Here is a 17,681-nt window from a genome sequence, read left to right as displayed (position 1 = left end):
AGCAAGGCCTGCTGCCTTACCAGAATGCAGATTCTCATCACTTTTACAGACCTTTCTGTTATGATAAAAACAATCTCGCTTACAAAGAGCTTACGCTATAGAATTTTAATCTCACAGAGAATACGACAACAGCGTTTGGAGCCACACCAAACGAGGTGGCTTTTGAATTGCCTTCCATTCGCTCCTACACGGTAGAACTTTTTTTCCGACTTCAAAAAAAACAGTCTTCGCCGCGTTGTTGCCTTCTGTTCTCCATTTCTTTCATGGATGCACCGGATTTGTTGGAGAATCCCTTCTTCAGCTGTTCAATTTCTGCTGCGCCACAACACTTTTAGCGGGTAGACGTTATCTGTTGGAAAAATGAATTTGTTTCCAATCCTTTTGTCAACTATTCTCATAGCACCATGCTTTCATGGGACATAGTCAGTCTGCGACAACGTTCAACCAATTAGCGCCGTGTCACACTTCTACACTGACTTGCGACTTTTCTGTCTTGCCTCAAGAGATCAACCCCGACTCATGTTGAAAGATGAAACAGAAACAAACGCTCGCTTCACTGAAAGCTCAACAGACGGCAGATGAGTCTCTTCAGCTTCTTCACGAAAAGCAAAGCTCGACTACCGTGTATGTAATTGGAGCAGCTGTACCGTTGTCGTTGAACTCTTCCCTGCATCACTAAAACTCTCCAGGAGTTCACCGGAGAAGGTTTGTCCATGAAAAAACCTTTCGAACCACGGAAACAGAACGTATCAGTTCCATGCTCTTTTGACGCACCAACTGCCCCTTTGGTATCTGTGAGACTTGACCGCGTACATCTACGCTGTTTCGTTGACGGTTCCCCAAAAGAGACTGCGTAGGCGAAACAGTATAGTTTTTTTTTCACAACGTGTGTCTCTTCTCAGCGTTTTCGTTTCGACTCGCCAGAAAAAACTCCCACGGGTCACTTGCCATTTTCCTCAGCTGGCATGCGGCCTCTCGCACTGCATCAGCTGCATCCGGGCAGGGCCCTCCACCTTGGACTTTGTGTAAGCCATGAAAAGTGCTCTTCCCACAAGGACAAACGCAATGAGGAGACCCGCCGCAACTAACCCCGCGACGAACATAGACCACGAACCGGTTCGACTGCTTTTCTGCGTTGCCTCTGGCTGTTCACTGGACTCGGAGCCACTTTCTTTCATTTTTGATGAAGCAGCTGTGGCCTGCCCCTTTCTCACATCGGGCTGACTCTTTGCGATCTTTTCCGTGTCTGGCTTCTCCACGCTTGACGAGAAGGTCGTCTTGGAGGTTTTCACGGCGGCCTCCGCGGACTCGGCTGGAGACGCTTTTGCCTGTGGGACCGGTTGGGCAACTTCTGGGGCCTTAGTAGCGTCACGCGCGCCGTCCTGCTTCACTTGCGGCCCGTCCTTCATAAGGTCAGGAATTACTTTGGTAACCAACTGGTTGGCCAGTTGATCCATGGTTTTTACGAGGTGGTCGAAAGGCGACTCACGAGCAGGGCGTGGAGGCCGAGAGATAATGGAGCCGATGCGAAAGATTCGCACCTTACCAGAGCCTCGGAGAATAGGCCGCGAAGAAAAGGCTGGCGTAGGAAAGAGAACGGGGCCATCCACCGGAGGCGCAAACGGGTCAGTAGGATTTTCAGAGAAATCTAGGCCAACGCCCCTCGAACGAGGCACGCGCCCTGCCACCTGCGGCACAGGCAGCTGCTCTTGAGCTGACTCCTCGCTGGAGAAAACGACAGAAAAAAGCTTAAGAACACCCAGGATATTCGTCTCTAACAAATACTTATATGTATACACATATGCATACATAACCGGGTATCAACGTGAATTCACAGATGGACATAATCTTTGTACGGTTTGTACCTCCTTGACTCCTCAGTTCAAGCAGAACCGAAGTATATCGGAACACACAAGAATTTCCAAACAGATAGGGCAGGAAACACGTTCTAGACTGTAAGTCGACAGGGACAACAGAGCGGTGCGTTGCCACCGACAAATGCCTTGAGAAAAATGAGATTGATATACCGGAGAACTACAAGCTTGCTCTTTTACGACACTTCTGTGTTTGACGACACAGACGTCCAGTGTCATTGTCTCGTGGGGCGCGTCAACTCTTTTAACAAAGTGCACACATGGAAAGATATGTATCCGTAGCGCACAGTAACTTTCCTGCTTTTATGAGAATGGAAATCGTGTCGTGGCAAGAAGCGCAGCATTTGTGTGGACTCATGATCGTCGCCCCCACTGCAGCCTCGTCCCTATCACCGTGCTGAATGCCTCTTTTTGTGTCAGATCGCTTGTGGCAAACGGATTAGAAAAAAAGGTCTGACTCCGTTCACATGAGGATGAAACTCTGTCAAGAAAACTGGAACGAAGTGGGATATAAAACAAAACAGTGGACGTAAAGGGATCGTCTCACTTCAGCAGTCAGGATTGTCTTACTTCAGCAGTCCTCACCACGGAAGCCACCTACTGAGAAAGCATATTCTTGCTCCAGCAAGTTTCATAACTCTTCCCTGTTCTCCAACGACTAAACAGGAAACGACACTGCCATATGCGCATGCGCTGACCGGTGGGCAGAATTGTATAGCGTTAAGGCACCCCTCAGCTTTTGACTCACCGATCTTGGATCGTTGACTTGAGAAGGACCGTTTCATGAGGCCCCAGTTCGATCACGAGAGGAGATCCATCTGGACGCATAATGCCTCGATTCTCGTGCCTCCAGATATCTTCTATTTCGTGGGGGTACCCGCGCACAATGCCAAGCCAATCTCTGAATTCTGCCCAGTCGATTTTGTGAGTGACTGGAGTGTCTCCCCAGTTGGAGACCCCGATTGCAAATCTCGGGCCAAAGAGAGAAGAGATCCACGCTTGGACAGAGCCGTCTCCAAGACTCCTGTTTCCTGAAGAACGTAGTGGCAACCAGATAGAGAACACGCATCGATAATCATGACCACCCATGCAAAAAATCGTCTAAAAAACACATACCCATCCACCGATACAAAATCACCAGATGACGACACCGTTCCTAGCTCGCCGAAACACCTGCGGAACTTGGGTTTCCATAAAACGAAGAATACAGGCTCCAGTTCGGCTGGGCGACAGGAAACAATGAAACCAACTCGACAGTGTCGTGTGCCACAAGCGGTAATTCTGAATGACTCTACAGAGAAAATATAGGAACGAAAACACCTTGCGCGACAAGAATGAGGTCTCGTTCGGTTCTGCCTCTGCTGTGTCTGAGGGCAAGCCGTCAGCCGGAATCTGGAGATATCAATGGACGTTCACCAGGATGAAGTACGATCAAGAATGGAGCGCGGCAGAGGAACACAGAGAAAAACCCTGCGAGTTACGAAGGGAGAAGACCGGGAGACGAAGAAAGACGATGGTACAACGCAGGAACGGAGTTACGGAAAGCGTTCATGAGGGGAGAACCTAGCACATGAAGAATATCAATGCCCACAGCAGATTCACTTTATCTATTACCTTGTTATTTCAGGCATTTTTTACCTGGCCCTTCACGAGATTAAGTTCTCAAATACTCACCCCACATCGTGTCCACGTTAGCAGCAACATCCGTGGCACCTCTTTCAGTCAGAATATCTGCAAGGTCGCATACATAAGGACCACAAAAAAAATCACGAAGCAAAGAAGGATGGACGCAGGGGACGCTCGTAGACGAGAAAACTTCATTAAAATCCTTTACTTGTTCGATAGAAAAGAAGGAAGGGCGACGGAAACCACCAAGGAAACAAAGAGACATCGTGTGACGGAGGAGATGCTTGCTCAGAAGACGCACTATAAGAAAATGAATGTGGAAAATAGGCTACACGAGAACAGCTAGGCTGTACCTCTAGAGTAACGCACGGGGTCTATCTGACCCAAGAAACTCTAGTCGCCTACATTTGCAATTTTGCTTTGAACACAACGAAGTTCGACATCGCTGGGCGTTCGCTTTGCCGTTCTACCTCTTTTTCAGCCGACACACCGCACGGTCTGATCATAAGCTACTGTTCCAGGTATTAAGAGATGTGAGCAACTTTTAAAAATACGTTATGCCACGGAAGATCTCAGTATACCCCCGCAGAACCGGAGAAATTCTTACCAACAACATCCTGAGGCACTTTGGTGATGTCACCGGCCAGCATAATGGGAGCTCCACTGAGGGCCTAAAAGCACAGGAGCGACAAACAAAGCCAATAGGGCCATTGCATGTTTTAACACACAACTGTGATGTACCGTTCGAATTTTTCTCCCTGTTTTGCTGGACTGTCTCATCCACGTATACCTGGGTGCCCGATTCTCTCTTATTCTACACATGTAGGAACGTGTAGCGACGGAGGCTCAATACCAGATGGGAGACCATCGCCGCTGCTGTGTTTCGGCCACCCCCTGCGACAAATGTCTTCCCATTATTTCCCCTTTTGGGGCATCCTAAACACGCCATCTGCGCGTGCCCTCTTCCCGGCCATAAGAAGCTGCACGCGCCTACATTTGGATTCCGCTCTTCCACGATCTTCCTCTCGTCTCAGAAAACGCTTACCCACAAGGAAAATTGAGTTCGGAGTTCCGCCAGATTGCGGGAGGCCAAACCATTGACCTGCATGCAGAAAGACGAAGCACATCGAAGTTTCGCTCTCACACTTGCTTGAGTTATCCCAGTGTCCAACATCAGATCCCCCTCTCTTTTCTCTGTTGCCCGTCACTTGCCCCAGTCGCAGTTGTTTTTTGCCGTCCAGTAGAGATACGCAGTCCTGGTTCTGCTTTTGCCCATGTCTCTTATGTCTCTCCCTGTGTGTCCTTTCCTTCAGTATTTTTCGCCCGTCTGTCGCTGTAGAAACATTTGCCCATACTCCATTTTCCCTCTTCACTTTCCTACGGGTCTTTTTGTTCCCCTTCACCTCTCCCTACCCCCAAAACAGGTCGCCAGTCTTCACGAATCACTACTCTTTTCTTTTGTGCACAGACATTGCCTCGATCTCTAATACTCGGCTGTTTTCTGGCCCTTGAGGTTGCTGCTTCTTCACCATGGTTTTGCGAGTTTCTGCGAGAATTTCAACTGCACACATCCCCGCCTGTCGTGAAGGTGCCCAGCCCCAAAGCCCCATTCAAACGAGGGCACGCAGACCTCCTGTTTTCACCGGCGCCCTTCCAGGGGTACAAACGCGCCCTACCACAAGCAACGTCCATTTACATGGTAGACTAGCTGCTATGTAGGACGCCTCACTACCGCACTGGTTCTACGGCTAAGGCAAGCAACCAATCTGAATCCATTTGCACTGCATTAGGATTGAAATGCCGTCGTCGGAAATTCTAAGTTTCGACGCTACTCGGCGTCTCACTGCTTTGCTTCCTTAGCAGACACTTTTCCCGGAGTGAGTCTGCGACACTTACCGACAGAAACTGAGGGCTCCAGCTCATCTGAAATTTCTTGTGGCGAACTGAAGACACAGCCGTCACCCTTGCCTGCCACGTGGCCGCCATCTTCTTCATGCTGTCCCACGTGGGAGGAGTTGTCTCAAAGATATTCACGACATCACAAAATTTTGCCAGTTCGCTAAGTTCAGTTTGAATTTTGCCTGAAAAAAACGATTGGGCAGGAAAGCCGCTTACACTCACACCGAGGTTTGAGATAAAAACGTCCTGGCGCATTAAGCAACATGTCTAGGGATGCTGAAGGCGAGGAGCGAGACGCGAATGCTACAGGGGGGGGGGGGGTAAAAGCTTCGGCCTGCTTCTTAGATACATGTACACGAAATCATATCACCTTCATATCTCCAAACACCTAGCCACACTTGAAGACTGGCGCACGACGATACATTCGATACGTTCTAGGCCAGCAACGTTTGTAGTCAGCCGAAGAAGGCGCAAACACCTTGAAACTCACTTGTGTAAAGCTTTTGTTCGCTGATGGAGAGACAACACAGATCCACACAGACGAAACCAGGTTGAAAATAAGTCGCCCAAAGACACACTGGAAAACGCACCTCTTCCCACCAATTCCCTTTCGACACTAACCTGCCCGCGTGGCATCGATGCATTCACTGATGAATTCCAGATTTCAGGCATCTAATAACTTCAACGTTTCCCCCCTCTACAACCCGAATGCAAAGAAAATTCAACAGGAGAAAGAATCTATAAGCCCACTGCTTGCCATGTATATATGAACGTTCACCAACCGACACTTGAACAGTCACTCGCCTTTCGTTGATGGTCTCAGAGAGCTTTCAGAAGTGGGAGCGTATAGACGACCCAGTCGATTCTTACATACACGGACAGATGAATGTAGACATATATCACTCTCGAAAAATACGAGGGTGTACATGAGTCGTAAGGAACGCGTTTGTCTCTGTCTTGCAGACTCCACTGGAGTAGTGGTTTACATTAATCTCCGAACACATCCTAACTGTAGAAGACAAATGCTACGCCTGACTGCGTGGGTAGCACAAAGAAGAGTAGACATGAAGAAGCCTCGCAAACTCACGCATGCAGTGCCAGTCATACCGCTGAAGACAGACTCCCTCATGTAATAGACCTACGGCAAGGAGCTCCCAATTTCGCTGAACCAGCTACAGACCAGTTGAGGGTACCGATCCAACACCTTGGAGTTGATCGCGCTCCTCCAGTTCGCCGCTGGCGCATGAATACTGCGTGCAGGGGCTCCGCACGCATTCACCTACAAACATTGAAAATGAGGAAGGAACGAAGCGCAACTCATCAACAAAATCTTTGGAAAATAGGCAGGAGACAAAGAGGGACGGATACAACTAACATTGCTATGTTGACGAGAAATCAAATAGGAGATAGGAAGGGCGTCTGTGCAGCACACATACCCTCGTAACGGCACAACGATGCGTGCATACGCAGCAAGTGGACACAACGGGGCGGCTGTAAACAATCGAACAAGCTGAAAGAGGACTCACGCCTTACCTTGATGAAGTCGACTCCCCACTCCGTGAAAAGAGCGACATCGTGGTCTGGGTCGGCACTGCAGAGAAGGCCAAGGCAAAAGCAGACGTAAAACACTTCGGGAACACCTGAGTCGACATAAAAACACCGAACTTTCCCCAGCACACTCTTATCCCATTCTCTGACCAACAGCGCCTCCTATGTGCCGTGATAAATGCCGACGGAGGAAATTCCCGCAGCCGACCGGAAACTTAACTAGCCCTATTAAAAGAAGAAAATTTACATCGCTGCAGTCCTCTCGCACGGCTTTCCTAGGACTCTAGACACCTCGATGTTAACTCAGTCTCCATATGGTTTCCAGGAGGGGTCGGAAGACAGAAATCCAGTGCCCTGGCTTTGTCTCAGTACTTTGATGCCCGCCACGAATGAACAGAAAGGCAAACGCGATGTGCGCGGACCCTGGAATGCGGCTGTTCCAATCAAGCACTTTCATCTGTTTTAAGCAATCCAGTGACGCGCGGTATTTATAAAGAGCTAGTGGTGAGAACGCACCCGACGCCCGGAGTGTGCATTTCTGAACAGCTGTTATCGAGATACGTTCCAATGCCAAAACGGAGACCTTTCCGACGAACGAAGTCGACGAGAGCCTTCATGCCTGAGGGGAAACGCTCTGGGTCAGGCTGCAGCCGGCCCTGACTATCTCTCTCAGGAAGTGCCCAGCAACCGTCAAGAAGAAACGCATTGTAGCCTGCCGCCTGGAATTCGAACTCGCCTAGACGGGCTGCAATGTCGCGGAGTTGGTTCTCGTTGTACATTTCGCTCTTGCAGGCTGGAGAGAAGCATTTGTCCAGAAACAATAATTACATTGTTGCTGTATTAACACATGGGGGTTCGACCAGTTCCGTCTCTACATTGATTACCATCGTACGAGAGAGCGGGGAAGACGCGTCACCAAACTATATCCAGGACAGCGAGAAGTCACCGTGTCACGGGGAAGAGACACACGGGAACCTAGACACATAGCCAGAAGGTGGGAGCAGGAGACCGCAAAGAAGGACGAGGAGACACAGGGGGACAGGGACACGGAGAAACATAATCTGAACAGGAAGACATTAGAGGGTGGAGCCGGAGACTCTAGAAAAAAGAGGAACGGCCGCCGAGCTGTCCTGAGACCCGCAAATGGATAGAATGGGAAAGAAACGAAGTCGCCACCCAGTAATGTGAGGGTTCACTTTGGTAATCTCTTGATCAAATAGAAGAGGGAAGACTGGCCGCTGATGAACATAGTTACTCTGTGCGATATGGATAGATCTTTATGTAGCGTCCGAGTGTGCTTCCCCCTCGGCCCCCTCCCCCCCCTCAATATACACGTCGCAACCTCGGGAGCTCTCAGGACGCACTTGAAAAAACCAAAGTAGCTTTCACGCACCTGGCCAGCTGGCACTCGTCCAGCCTATGAGTCGGTCTGTGTGTACGGGAGACACCGGTTTGCTTTCCTGTTTGGTGTTGGATGGATTGTCGTCTTCGTTATCGTCATCGAACACATCGTGAAGGAATTTTTCCTCGAGCTGGACCGTCTCTTTTAGCAGAGGAAGCATGCTTTTGAACGGATCACCCGGCTCGAGGGACGCTTCGCCACAAAGGGCGAGTAGAGAAGAAGTTGAGAGCCCGACCAAACCTAGGACAAAAACGCACTTTCGGTATCCCCCAAAACGGGCAATCCGCCCGGAAGACCCCGGACACGAACCGGCTCGAATGACTAACATTTTCCCTCTGAACGGGGAAAAGAGGCTCTTGACACCATAAATTTAGAAAGAAAACTCAAGCTGGAGCAAAGGTTAGAACACTTGGAACGTGGTGAAGTACTGAAGATTCGCAGACCCGCACGAGACACGAAAATCGGTGCTGCGGCTGGTTGAGGGACCTGGACACGACAGTAGGGAAGCGCACGGCGGCACTCCTGGGACTAGTAGAGACAACAATATAGACTGTCACATGCTCAACTTCAGAGGTATTTGAGCGAAACAGATGCGAGGAAACTATGGATCTCACAAGTTTCCCGGTAAACTAGACGGCGCGTACTGCCATGCTCAGAACCACACGGAAGGAAAACAGCTACGTCCCCTGCCTCGAAAAGGTTTCCACAGAAAACTCCAGTTAACAAGTGTGACAGGAGAAATCTTTCAAAGAGCTTTTTATAGAGCAAACGTGGATCCGTGTTCCCGCTGGTGACACACGACCCCTCAAAGGGTCAAACTTCTGAGTAGGAAGACATGGACTGCAAGGGGGGCGGGCGCCCAGTGTGGCGCGGCCAGCTGCGACTATTTGAGAAGTGACGGTGAACTGCGGGTAACAGGCGAAGAATTAGTACGGAAAAGCGTGAACTGATAAAGGATATGAGTATGCAGGAGCCACTGATGAAAAGACACGAAAAACGCGAGCGAAGGCTTTGCGCTGTTGGCACACGGCACCTTGAAGACAGCCAAGGAACGGCGATCTGCAGACATCGCAGCCGCTTGGGGTTGGGCATCCCAGGGGATCCGAGACAGGGGATCACCCGTTCCTTGAAACCTCAATCTTCCGTGTCGCTCCTTCACAGAGGACAAAGAGCCTCGAAAGTGGGGCAGAAACACGATCGAAGTGTTGTCGAGCCTTTTGATAGCCGACACGGACCGTGCGACGTCGTATTCCTCTTGGAAACTGGGGATATCTCGTCGGTAGACTCCCGGGTGTGTGGGATATACTACTGGGAGGAAACTCCACGTTTCACGAGAAGAACTCCTGCCATTTCTTTCTAGCTCATATTTTTGAGAAAACAGACTCGGATCACTTGCGCATGTTTGCCAGAGTCTCACGCACACGTCTTGCCTGAGTCTGTAAACGGCCCGCCTCTGCCGGGAGGACGGTTCTACTCAAATTCCCGGGGAACTCCTACCAGCTAGCTGTACCAGGGCTGCCGTCGTTTCCGATCATCGATGATACATAGACATTGACTGCAGCTTATACGGCTCTCTCTGCAATGTCAGGAAAGAAAGGAAACCGAGGAAAAAGTCGTCCTAAAACAGCTCCGTGTGTTTTCCTCAGCAGCGTTTTAAGTAAGCGGTGATTCCCGGTTTGTTGAGTTATACACAGGGGTCAAGCCTGGCGTGTCTGACCTTGAGTCTGCAGCGTCTGCCAGGCAAATCGGTGCCCCTAAAGGACTGGATAGACTGGCTTTTTGAGTTGTTTTGCCGCCAAAAAGACTTGTGTGATACACTGAAAAGTGGAAAGAGCGCGATACTGCGTGTGATATGCGAAGGTCGGTGCTGCGCAGCAAGGCTTGTGAATTCGGCGCCGTGCAAGACCTGGGAAGCGCCCCAGATGTGCGCGATTTTCCTCCCAAAATTTTAAAGCAGTCTCACTTCTCTCCTACATTTTTTCAGCTGCAAATTCTCCTTCGATCGTGTAAGTCAAGACCTAATTTATCGTCCCGAGGGTCCCTTCTTGGTGATCAGTGTAGATTTCCTGGGTGCTGCGCTTTTTAACAGGGCTTCCCGGGTGGCCGTCACCGCAGTTCTCTGCAACTGCGCTGTGTCGACCATTTGTTGCTACCGAACCCTTGAGTTGAGTAAACACACAGAGAACAGCTTTTTGAATTAGCAGCACGCCCTGATGTTGTCCATTGACACTTTGGGGAATCTGAGTGCTCATGTTACCCGTCACCTCATGCTTCGTCTACGCATTTATCGGATTGCTGCGACAAGTATTTCTTCGTGTTCCTCCTCTTCCCGAAGTATAGAGCGGTGCCTATTGTAATGTCGGAAACGTCTGAAGTTTCAAACCTTTCCTGTTCTAACCCTTCCTTTCGTTTTCACTCTGTGACACCGTGAGATGTGCGAGAGCACTTTACCATAACAATTTTGCACTGCGGCGTTTCTTCGCTGTGCCGTCGTATTTCCATGGGTTGCACTCTGAAGTGTTTAGAGAGTGAATGGTACAACGGTGTGACGTCATTTCTATCAGGCTGCAGAAGCAACATGTCGACCGCAGGCCTTCTCCGACTGGGAACTTCGGGATACGGGACTTATGTCGGGAACGGTGATGATGAACAGCCAACAACGACTGCCGGTGATGCCGGCGTTAACAGAAAGGGGAGCGCTGTTCACCGAGGATCCTTTTACGGCCGTCTAGGAACGAAGACAGCAGAGGCCGAGTCAGAAGCTTCCATTTCCAAGTCTGACACAGGTGCGACAGCGAAAATAGATTCGCAGCTGGACAAAGCCAATCGTGGGACGGTTTGTACCTACTGACTCTTCAGTTATGGGAAAGGGCAGCTGTTTCAGTTTGGTCTTGAACGATTTTGAGTTCTTGCCGTCGGCTTCCGTGGACTGGGAAGATCTATCTTTGAGACACGATCACCTATGAGGTTTTTTGGGGGAGTATACGCTAAGGGTTGGCCTGCTGGTTCAGATTCTGAAGGGTTTTTGTTTACCGTATCCATGCTATTACACGTTTCATGCCATCATGTGGAGTGCATCAATTGAGCGAACGGTTGAGGAGGGCGGAACACAGACCCTTTGGACAAAGTGACCAGTTTTACTCATGGGGTGGTTCTGTTGACCCCTACTTATGTTACTTTCTTCGGCGCCTGTCTTGGACATGAAAAGTTTATATATTTGCAACGGATCCAGTTCTACAGTGGCAAACATCGTGGCTTGCACATCGTATCAACATCCGTGCGTACAGGTGTCTTGTCTGAAATTCGAAAAAACAACATCTGTAGACAAGCTGTAGCAGCATCATGATATCCACTTTAGTGGTCTCCTTCTGTCTTTCATCGTTTTCGACAAAATATCGCGGCACTTCGAGATGAATCTTCAAAGTGACTGGCCTCCAAGATCATCCTGGAGGAGGGACCACTTCCTTACGGGTGGAATGTTGACTCAAGGGTAAATTCCACCTGTTTCGTTTTTTCCAGCATACGCCTGCGGCTGTACGTTCGTGACCCCTTTGTTGTTGGCAAAAGATACAACTCAGCGTGCGAACGAAACCGTGATTCGTGTTCAAGTGACCTTTTATTCTGAAATAGTCTTGGACTGCAGTTCCATTCTTGATTCTGTGAGGTCGAATTTATCAGGGAAGGTACCGGAGGCAATGAAGCAAATGCGGGTTCAACTCTTCTACGATGAGGACGCGTACCCCGCCGGCGTCGAACTCGGTAAGAGTTTTTCTCCACTTCTGCAAGACCAGTAGCACGTTTTCTACTCTTGAACTTTACTGAGTGCGGTCGTCCAGGTGGGTACGCAGCAGCGTATTTCCGATTGAGTTTATGTGGGATTGGTTCAAGATTTGCGTAGCACTGTAACACGAAAAGGTTCCTCGAGGAAAACTGCAAGTTTCCTTCGACAACAGGTTACTTACCATGATCGCACATCGTTAGAAACTCACTTGGGGATGGCATCTGAATCAGTGGTACCAGGGGTCTAAGTGTTTTTTGAATACTGTGACTTTCTTCCGACTTCGCTCATGCCGATCCAAATTCGTTTGTCCTTCGTAGCGTGGTAAGTGACAGAGAACACCATTCGAAAGATCGTGTGCGGGGGGTCTTGACAAAGTGTGTCAGCCACGGCGTGTCCCTTCAGACCAAGGCGCAGGGTCTGAAGGAGACCAGACGGGTGAGGAAACATTTGTTTTTTCGTGTGTCCATTTCGCGCAGATTTGTTCGCTTTGTTGTATGACAAGGAATGCAAGTATCTCGACTGCGTGTTTTACCGAAACACGGAAGGGGCGAACGGGGCTTTCTCGTTAAACGTCTCTACAAATTCTCTGGCGATGGATTTGACGCGCGTTCCAGAAGAGTGCTCCATTATCGTCCTGGCTGCTGCTGTGTACACGCTTGGCCTTTCTATACCTGGTACGTTTGCGGACTGTATGAGGAAACCAATACACATGCACTGCAGGATTTCATGAGAACATTTGACGTGGCTCCTACTTTAGAGCGATCTGACATCTTCGGTTCGCACTTCTTGGTAGGTAACAAAGCGCATGCTGTTTGGTTTGGAAACTCTCGGGCGGACACACTCGAAATATCTGCTGACTCACGAACTGAGGTAAATACTGAATGGCTGAAGTGTGTGTATCAGTTGTTTCTCCTTGTACCACCAACCGCTGAGCGTAAAGAGTACGACTGTATACGCTTGTGACTACCTGTCGACAATTATGCAGTTGGTCAAACGATAATCAAAATGATGCATTCCGATTTGGGTTGCGTAGCGTTTCCTGTTGGATGCCACTATACATACTGCAGAAATCATGGGGGTCATGAAAAACGCAGCAGAAGTTGGATCCGGGTAACAGACGACATTTTCACGATCTGAACAGTAGGCTGCCCTGCATTGCAGAACTGTAGTATATCGGTCTTAGGTCCTTATAATCGACTGAACAGTTCGTTCAGTCAAGGGTCTCCCAAATTAGGTCGTAGAGTGACAATGTTCGGTTTGACTATTTCCAAAAGTGTAGTAGTTACAGGATTAGAACTGTTCCAAAGCACGTCACATATCCACTGGTTCATCGTAGACTAACGTGTTCAAATTTCTTACTGACTGAGTTTTTCTATCGTACAGAGGCTTTTGAGATGCTGAAAAAGCCTCGCCTAAGGATCAACCAGTTTGTAATTCCATTGCATATCGTACCTGAACGCGATTTCGAGCATATAATGCAGTGAACGAAGCTTCACCATCCAATGCAGAGGTTTGTTGGCAGTTTCGATATCTAGGACCATCAGCGGAGATTCAAGCTGTGAATGACTTAATGTTGATACGCCAGCAATTTGGGACTCAAAGTCAGTCAGGAGATGGATGTGTTGAACCATGTTTGCCCGCGCGCGTGGTGGTGCCCAGTGGTCACTCAGACAAGACAAAGTAGAGTACGACGGATCGTCTCAGTGCCACAGCATATGCTGAGTATTCCCCATGTAGCCAAGGCCCCCAAAATGGTACTGGGGAAAGGAGGTTGTGCCCCAGCCTAAAAGATTCCCATCCTGCTGCTACTTCTCTAGGTAGACGTTGAACAGACGCTGACAGAGTATTTTCTCTCCAAATGCCAGAGGCCGTCACCTTTGCTCCCTTTTTTCCTGCAGAACTGGAAGGAGGCCGCATCCAAATTAGCGGTGGTTTCGTGGGACCGACTGTGAAAGACATCGTCCTCGCGGGTCTCCGGCCGCCTCCAGGTGCTCCCAGCACCTCAGGACTTGTGTACTTTGCCATTGGGGAGGCGAATGGCAAGTGGTACTATAAGGATGCGCTCATGTTCACAAATCCGAGTCTCGATGCCATCATGCGCCCCGCCAAGGTAACGAGTCATGAAGGCCCTTACTTCTAAATGTTGTCTTCCTTATGAGTAAACGTGAAAAGAGAAGCGAGACACGGTAAACCGGAAAACGGAAGCGCGAGTGTAACAATCTTATGATTTCAAGTAAACGAGATGGTTTTCAAGACCTTGATGCGGTGTAAGGTATCGTTTAGAGTTTAGGATTCACGCTTCTGGTCGGCGGCTTTGTTCACTTTTTTCAGGAGCTGGCTACTGACCTGCATTTGGAGATGGAACAACCAAAGAGATATGGCCTCCAGAAACTCGACTCGCTACTTCAAGCAGCAAACGCGGTGCGTGAAAATTCGATTTGTTGCCAAACGCAGAAACCAAAACTCTAGTTGCTAGGGGGTTGAGCGTGGTGCCCGAGTGGATAGGAGCGTGTCTGTGTGGCTTTCGAGTCCCATGCTTTTCTTCGTTTTAAACGATCTTGACGTTACAGATGTTCCTCTATTGTGGCGGCGTCCTGCAAGGTTTGATGCATTGCCATTTTGCCGCAGGAGTACCCCAGTTTGAGCTTCGCTATTTCTGGCAGTCCCACTGCGGTCCTGTTCGCATGGCGGTACACCAAATATCTTCATGTGGGCAATTTGTCTCCACTTTTGCAGTTAGACCGAACGTTTTCCTTGGCCTCGGACAGCACCGATGTTCTGCGTGCCGACAACCATCCGCGATTATTCGGTGATCCAATCGCACAGTCTCTTACTCGAGCCAACACTGTGCGCCGGAGAATCGCTGCATTGAAACAGTCCATTTCATCTCAAGACAGTCTGTTGGAGTCTCCTAAATCCGGCATGGATGAGGGTGAGTGAAGGCTCATTTGAATGCCGATTTCTACGTTCGTTGGCGTCTGTTCTGTATTTTTGTTCTGTATACGTGGCGTTATCGGAAGTTTCAGATAAACGCAGGCTCTTTCAGGGAATAGGAATTTTCCTCTTGTAGTGCTCCCAGTGAAAACACCTAGCTCCGTTGAACACGGTTGAGGGGACCGTGCGGGGGTTCCGTGGTAACGGCTGGAACAAAGAAAATAGGGGCAACACGGTAATTTCGTGGCTACCGTTATTTCGTTACATTCCAACCTCTATTGCTTTTGTTTTCTGTAGCAGAAGACCTACTGGCGTTCTACGCTTTTTCCGGTGATCACTTCGGCTGGTGTCACACACGCAGTCTAACAGCTTGACGCCACTAGGTCTTCTGCTACAGTACTCTCAGCTGCCTTTTTCTTACCTGCTGTTTACAGTTTTCCGGAGAAGGCTTAATGGTCGCCTGAGCGATATTGAGGAACGCCAAAATATCTTGGAAGAGACTCTCAGCAAGGTCATTACCCGGCTGGACTATCTATACGCCTTTTTGGAAGTTGATGAAGATCAGTAAAATGGATCGCTCACGGTTCAACGAAAACCACAACAAGGCCACTGCGAGTTGAAGGAAGTTACTGGCATGTCGCATTAGTGCGGGGACCTTTCATTAGTTCTACAATGTAGTTATAAGGCGCGCATTGTGCAGCCTCTTGACTAATATCGTCTGTAGGTCACGGATTCTGCCGATTTCGTCGCAGCTCTTGCCTTTTCGAAGGATTTACGATGCACGGCTTTTGGCTGGACGATTTTTTTCCCTCTCTAAATTCGCGTGGACCTTTCACTGCAGACTGTGGCTTTTTCATTGTTCTGCTGCCTAACCGAACTCATTCGGGACTTTTTGGTCACACATTGGTGTTTCTTGAACCGTCACGCAAACCCGGGGTATTCGTGGGAAAACCCTCGCACCCCGGCAAATGCTCACCGAACGCAGGAGGTGTTTTTGTACAAGCACGCGCTTGCTGGAACTGAAGAGTGGATCATAAATCTTTCCCGTGAGGCCAGCTGGGAGAAACGCCGTTGATACGGACTGGCTTTTGGTGGAGGAACGACACTTATCTGCATTTCTTTCACCCGCATATTTCAACTTCTAGAAAAGCCACCACCCACAGTTCATGTAGTGAATGGTAACTGCCAACTTTCCAGAGGGAAAGAAAATTGTCACTCTCTTCAAAGATGCACTGGGTGAGCCGCAAAGCGCTGCTCGTGGACTCTGTTCGGTGCGTAGCACTGTTGAGCGTTTGTCAGATCTGCTGGCTGATAGGAAGGCTATTGAAAAATCACTGTCTCATCGAAATATGATCTTGAATATGCTGTAAAGGTTGCTTAGGACATTACAACAACTACTGAGGGCAGGTTGTACTTTCAGGGGACCTTCTATAGACCCAGAGATGGCGTGGACTAGGAGATAGAGATACATGCGGGGTTGTCGGCATCAGGTATGAGGTATGCAGAAAAATGCGGCCTTGAATATTTGCCTGAAGGTCGACGCGCTCCCAGATACGCAGAACCGTGCTGTGGTTGGGGCAGAACTTGTGCCCCGTGGTTGTTGCACGTAGCATGTACAGATCCACCTGCGGAAGTGATCTTTTCCAATGCTACGTGTTCAGACTTGTTTGGTTAGTTTTCCCTGAGAGTGGTGGGAAACAGTGCGTCCGGACCCCTTACCCTTCATAAGTAATGTGGCAGTTTTTTGACCTCTGTCGCTACGACCAGCAATGATACCATTCATTAGTCCTACAGCGACAGAACGTATGTGGCAGGTTGTCATGCTTTCTGGTGATACTGTTTGTTCACATTCCTGAAGAAGAATGAAGCCAAATCTCGAATTCCGCTGCACACGCGGAACTGGAGCCTGCGATGGCAGCGACAAAACACAAATCGTTGAGGTCCGCGAATTGTCTCTGGCGTCCTGTACGGGGTGTCCCAGCATCACAGTAAATGATCCTGACGCTCGAAGTACTAGCTCGAAGTACTCAGTCCATGATTGACGTCAGGGAATGGGTACTACAAACAATGACCCTCAAGCTCACGTGCTTCTGTGAATCCCAGCATTGCTGTGTAGTCAGGAGGCAAACCCATGAAAGTGCACATCGTCGATTTACTCTCGAGTCCAGTATGCCTTTAGATAACTTAAACTGCCCCAGCTGGCTAAGCTTACGCTGTGGATAGGTTGCTCTGCCTCCCCGATTCACATGGCACCACCCAAGCAACAATAGCAGCGTACGCTGGTCTTTTCTGCACAACGCTTGGTCGCCCAAATTCCGTAAAAACGTCGTTTGAATCTCACTTAGCTAACTCCCTGAGCACAAAAAGCTTCTACATGCTGTCCCCAGAGCACGCATTCACGAATGAGGTGTTCATACGGCAGCATGCTCACCCGTTTGTACGGTCGGAGCCGGGCCATTGTGACCTAGTTCAGTGGTCGTCGCACGTGACGCAAAAGCCGCCCGTGATGATGTTGCGCATGCAATGGGAACACGCATGGAGGAAAGGTGCCTCCCTCGACTTATTTCACTTCCTGCGGCCTTGTATTTTTCTAGTACATGCTGCACTTTTTTTCCTT

General features: G+C 49.4%; 2 protein-coding genes across 2 annotated transcripts; one reads left to right on the top strand and one right to left on the bottom strand.

The window, feature by feature from the left end:
* Nucleotides 1-618: 618 nt before the first annotated feature.
* On the bottom strand, nt 619-9,866 carry TGME49_254880 (Alpha-galactosidase). The gene is made up of 11 exons (XM_002369501.2): nt 8,341-9,866; nt 7,464-7,740; nt 6,933-6,990; nt 6,542-6,678; nt 5,890-5,909; nt 5,397-5,581; nt 4,546-4,602; nt 4,108-4,171; nt 3,549-3,605; nt 2,623-2,905; nt 619-1,725 (listed from the first exon to the last, which is right to left on the bottom strand). Exons 1-11 carry the CDS (start codon nt 8,675-8,677, stop codon nt 957-959), a joined length of 2,244 nt encoding a protein of 747 aa, XP_002369542.1. The 5' UTR covers nt 8,678-9,866; the 3' UTR covers nt 619-956.
* On the top strand, nt 9,546-16,115 carry TGME49_254870 (hypothetical protein). Its single transcript, XM_002369500.2, has 8 exons — nt 9,546-10,355; nt 10,914-11,135; nt 12,028-12,108; nt 12,607-12,804; nt 14,029-14,240; nt 14,462-14,551; nt 14,867-15,062; nt 15,499-16,115. The coding sequence occupies exons 1-8, from the start codon at nt 10,202-10,204 to the stop codon at nt 15,630-15,632; spliced, it is 1,287 nt and encodes a 428-aa protein (XP_002369541.1). The 5' UTR covers nt 9,546-10,201; the 3' UTR covers nt 15,633-16,115.
* The last annotated feature ends 1,566 nt before the right edge of the window (nt 16,116-17,681 follow it).

This window comes from Toxoplasma gondii, chromosome III, assembly GCF_000006565.2.
Source record: "Toxoplasma gondii ME49 chromosome III, whole genome shotgun sequence".
NCBI classification, from domain to species: Eukaryota; Apicomplexa; class Conoidasida; order Eucoccidiorida; family Sarcocystidae; genus Toxoplasma; species Toxoplasma gondii.
The sequence above is the reverse complement of the archived record's forward strand: the minus strand, read 5'-3'. Positions and strand labels throughout refer to the sequence as shown.

Bases quoted from the DNA above. Each gene is read 5' to 3' on its own strand.
- TGME49_254870 (XM_002369500.2), top strand. From the start codon at position 10,202: ATGCGAAGGTCGGTGCTGCGCAGCAAGGCTTGTGAATTCGGCGCCGTG. The intron at 12,109-12,606 runs GTAAGAGTTTTT...CATTTCGCGCAG, and splicing joins CCCCGCCGGCGTCGAACTCG to ATTTGTTCGCTTTGTTGTAT. The intron at 12,805-14,028 runs GTACGTTTGCGG...TTTTTCCTGCAG, and splicing joins GCTTGGCCTTTCTATACCTG to AACTGGAAGGAGGCCGCATC.
- TGME49_254880 (XM_002369501.2), bottom strand. From the start codon at position 8,677: ATGTTAGTCATTCGAGCCGGTTCGTGTCCGGGGTCTTCCGGGCGGATT. The intron at 7,741-8,340 runs GTGCGTGAAAGC...GCTTCTCTCCAG, and splicing joins GACGAGTGCCAGCTGGCCAG to CCTGCAAGAGCGAAATGTAC. The intron at 6,679-6,932 runs GTAAGGCGTGAG...CAATGTTTGTAG, and splicing joins GGGGAGTCGACTTCATCAAG to GTGAATGCGTGCGGAGCCCC.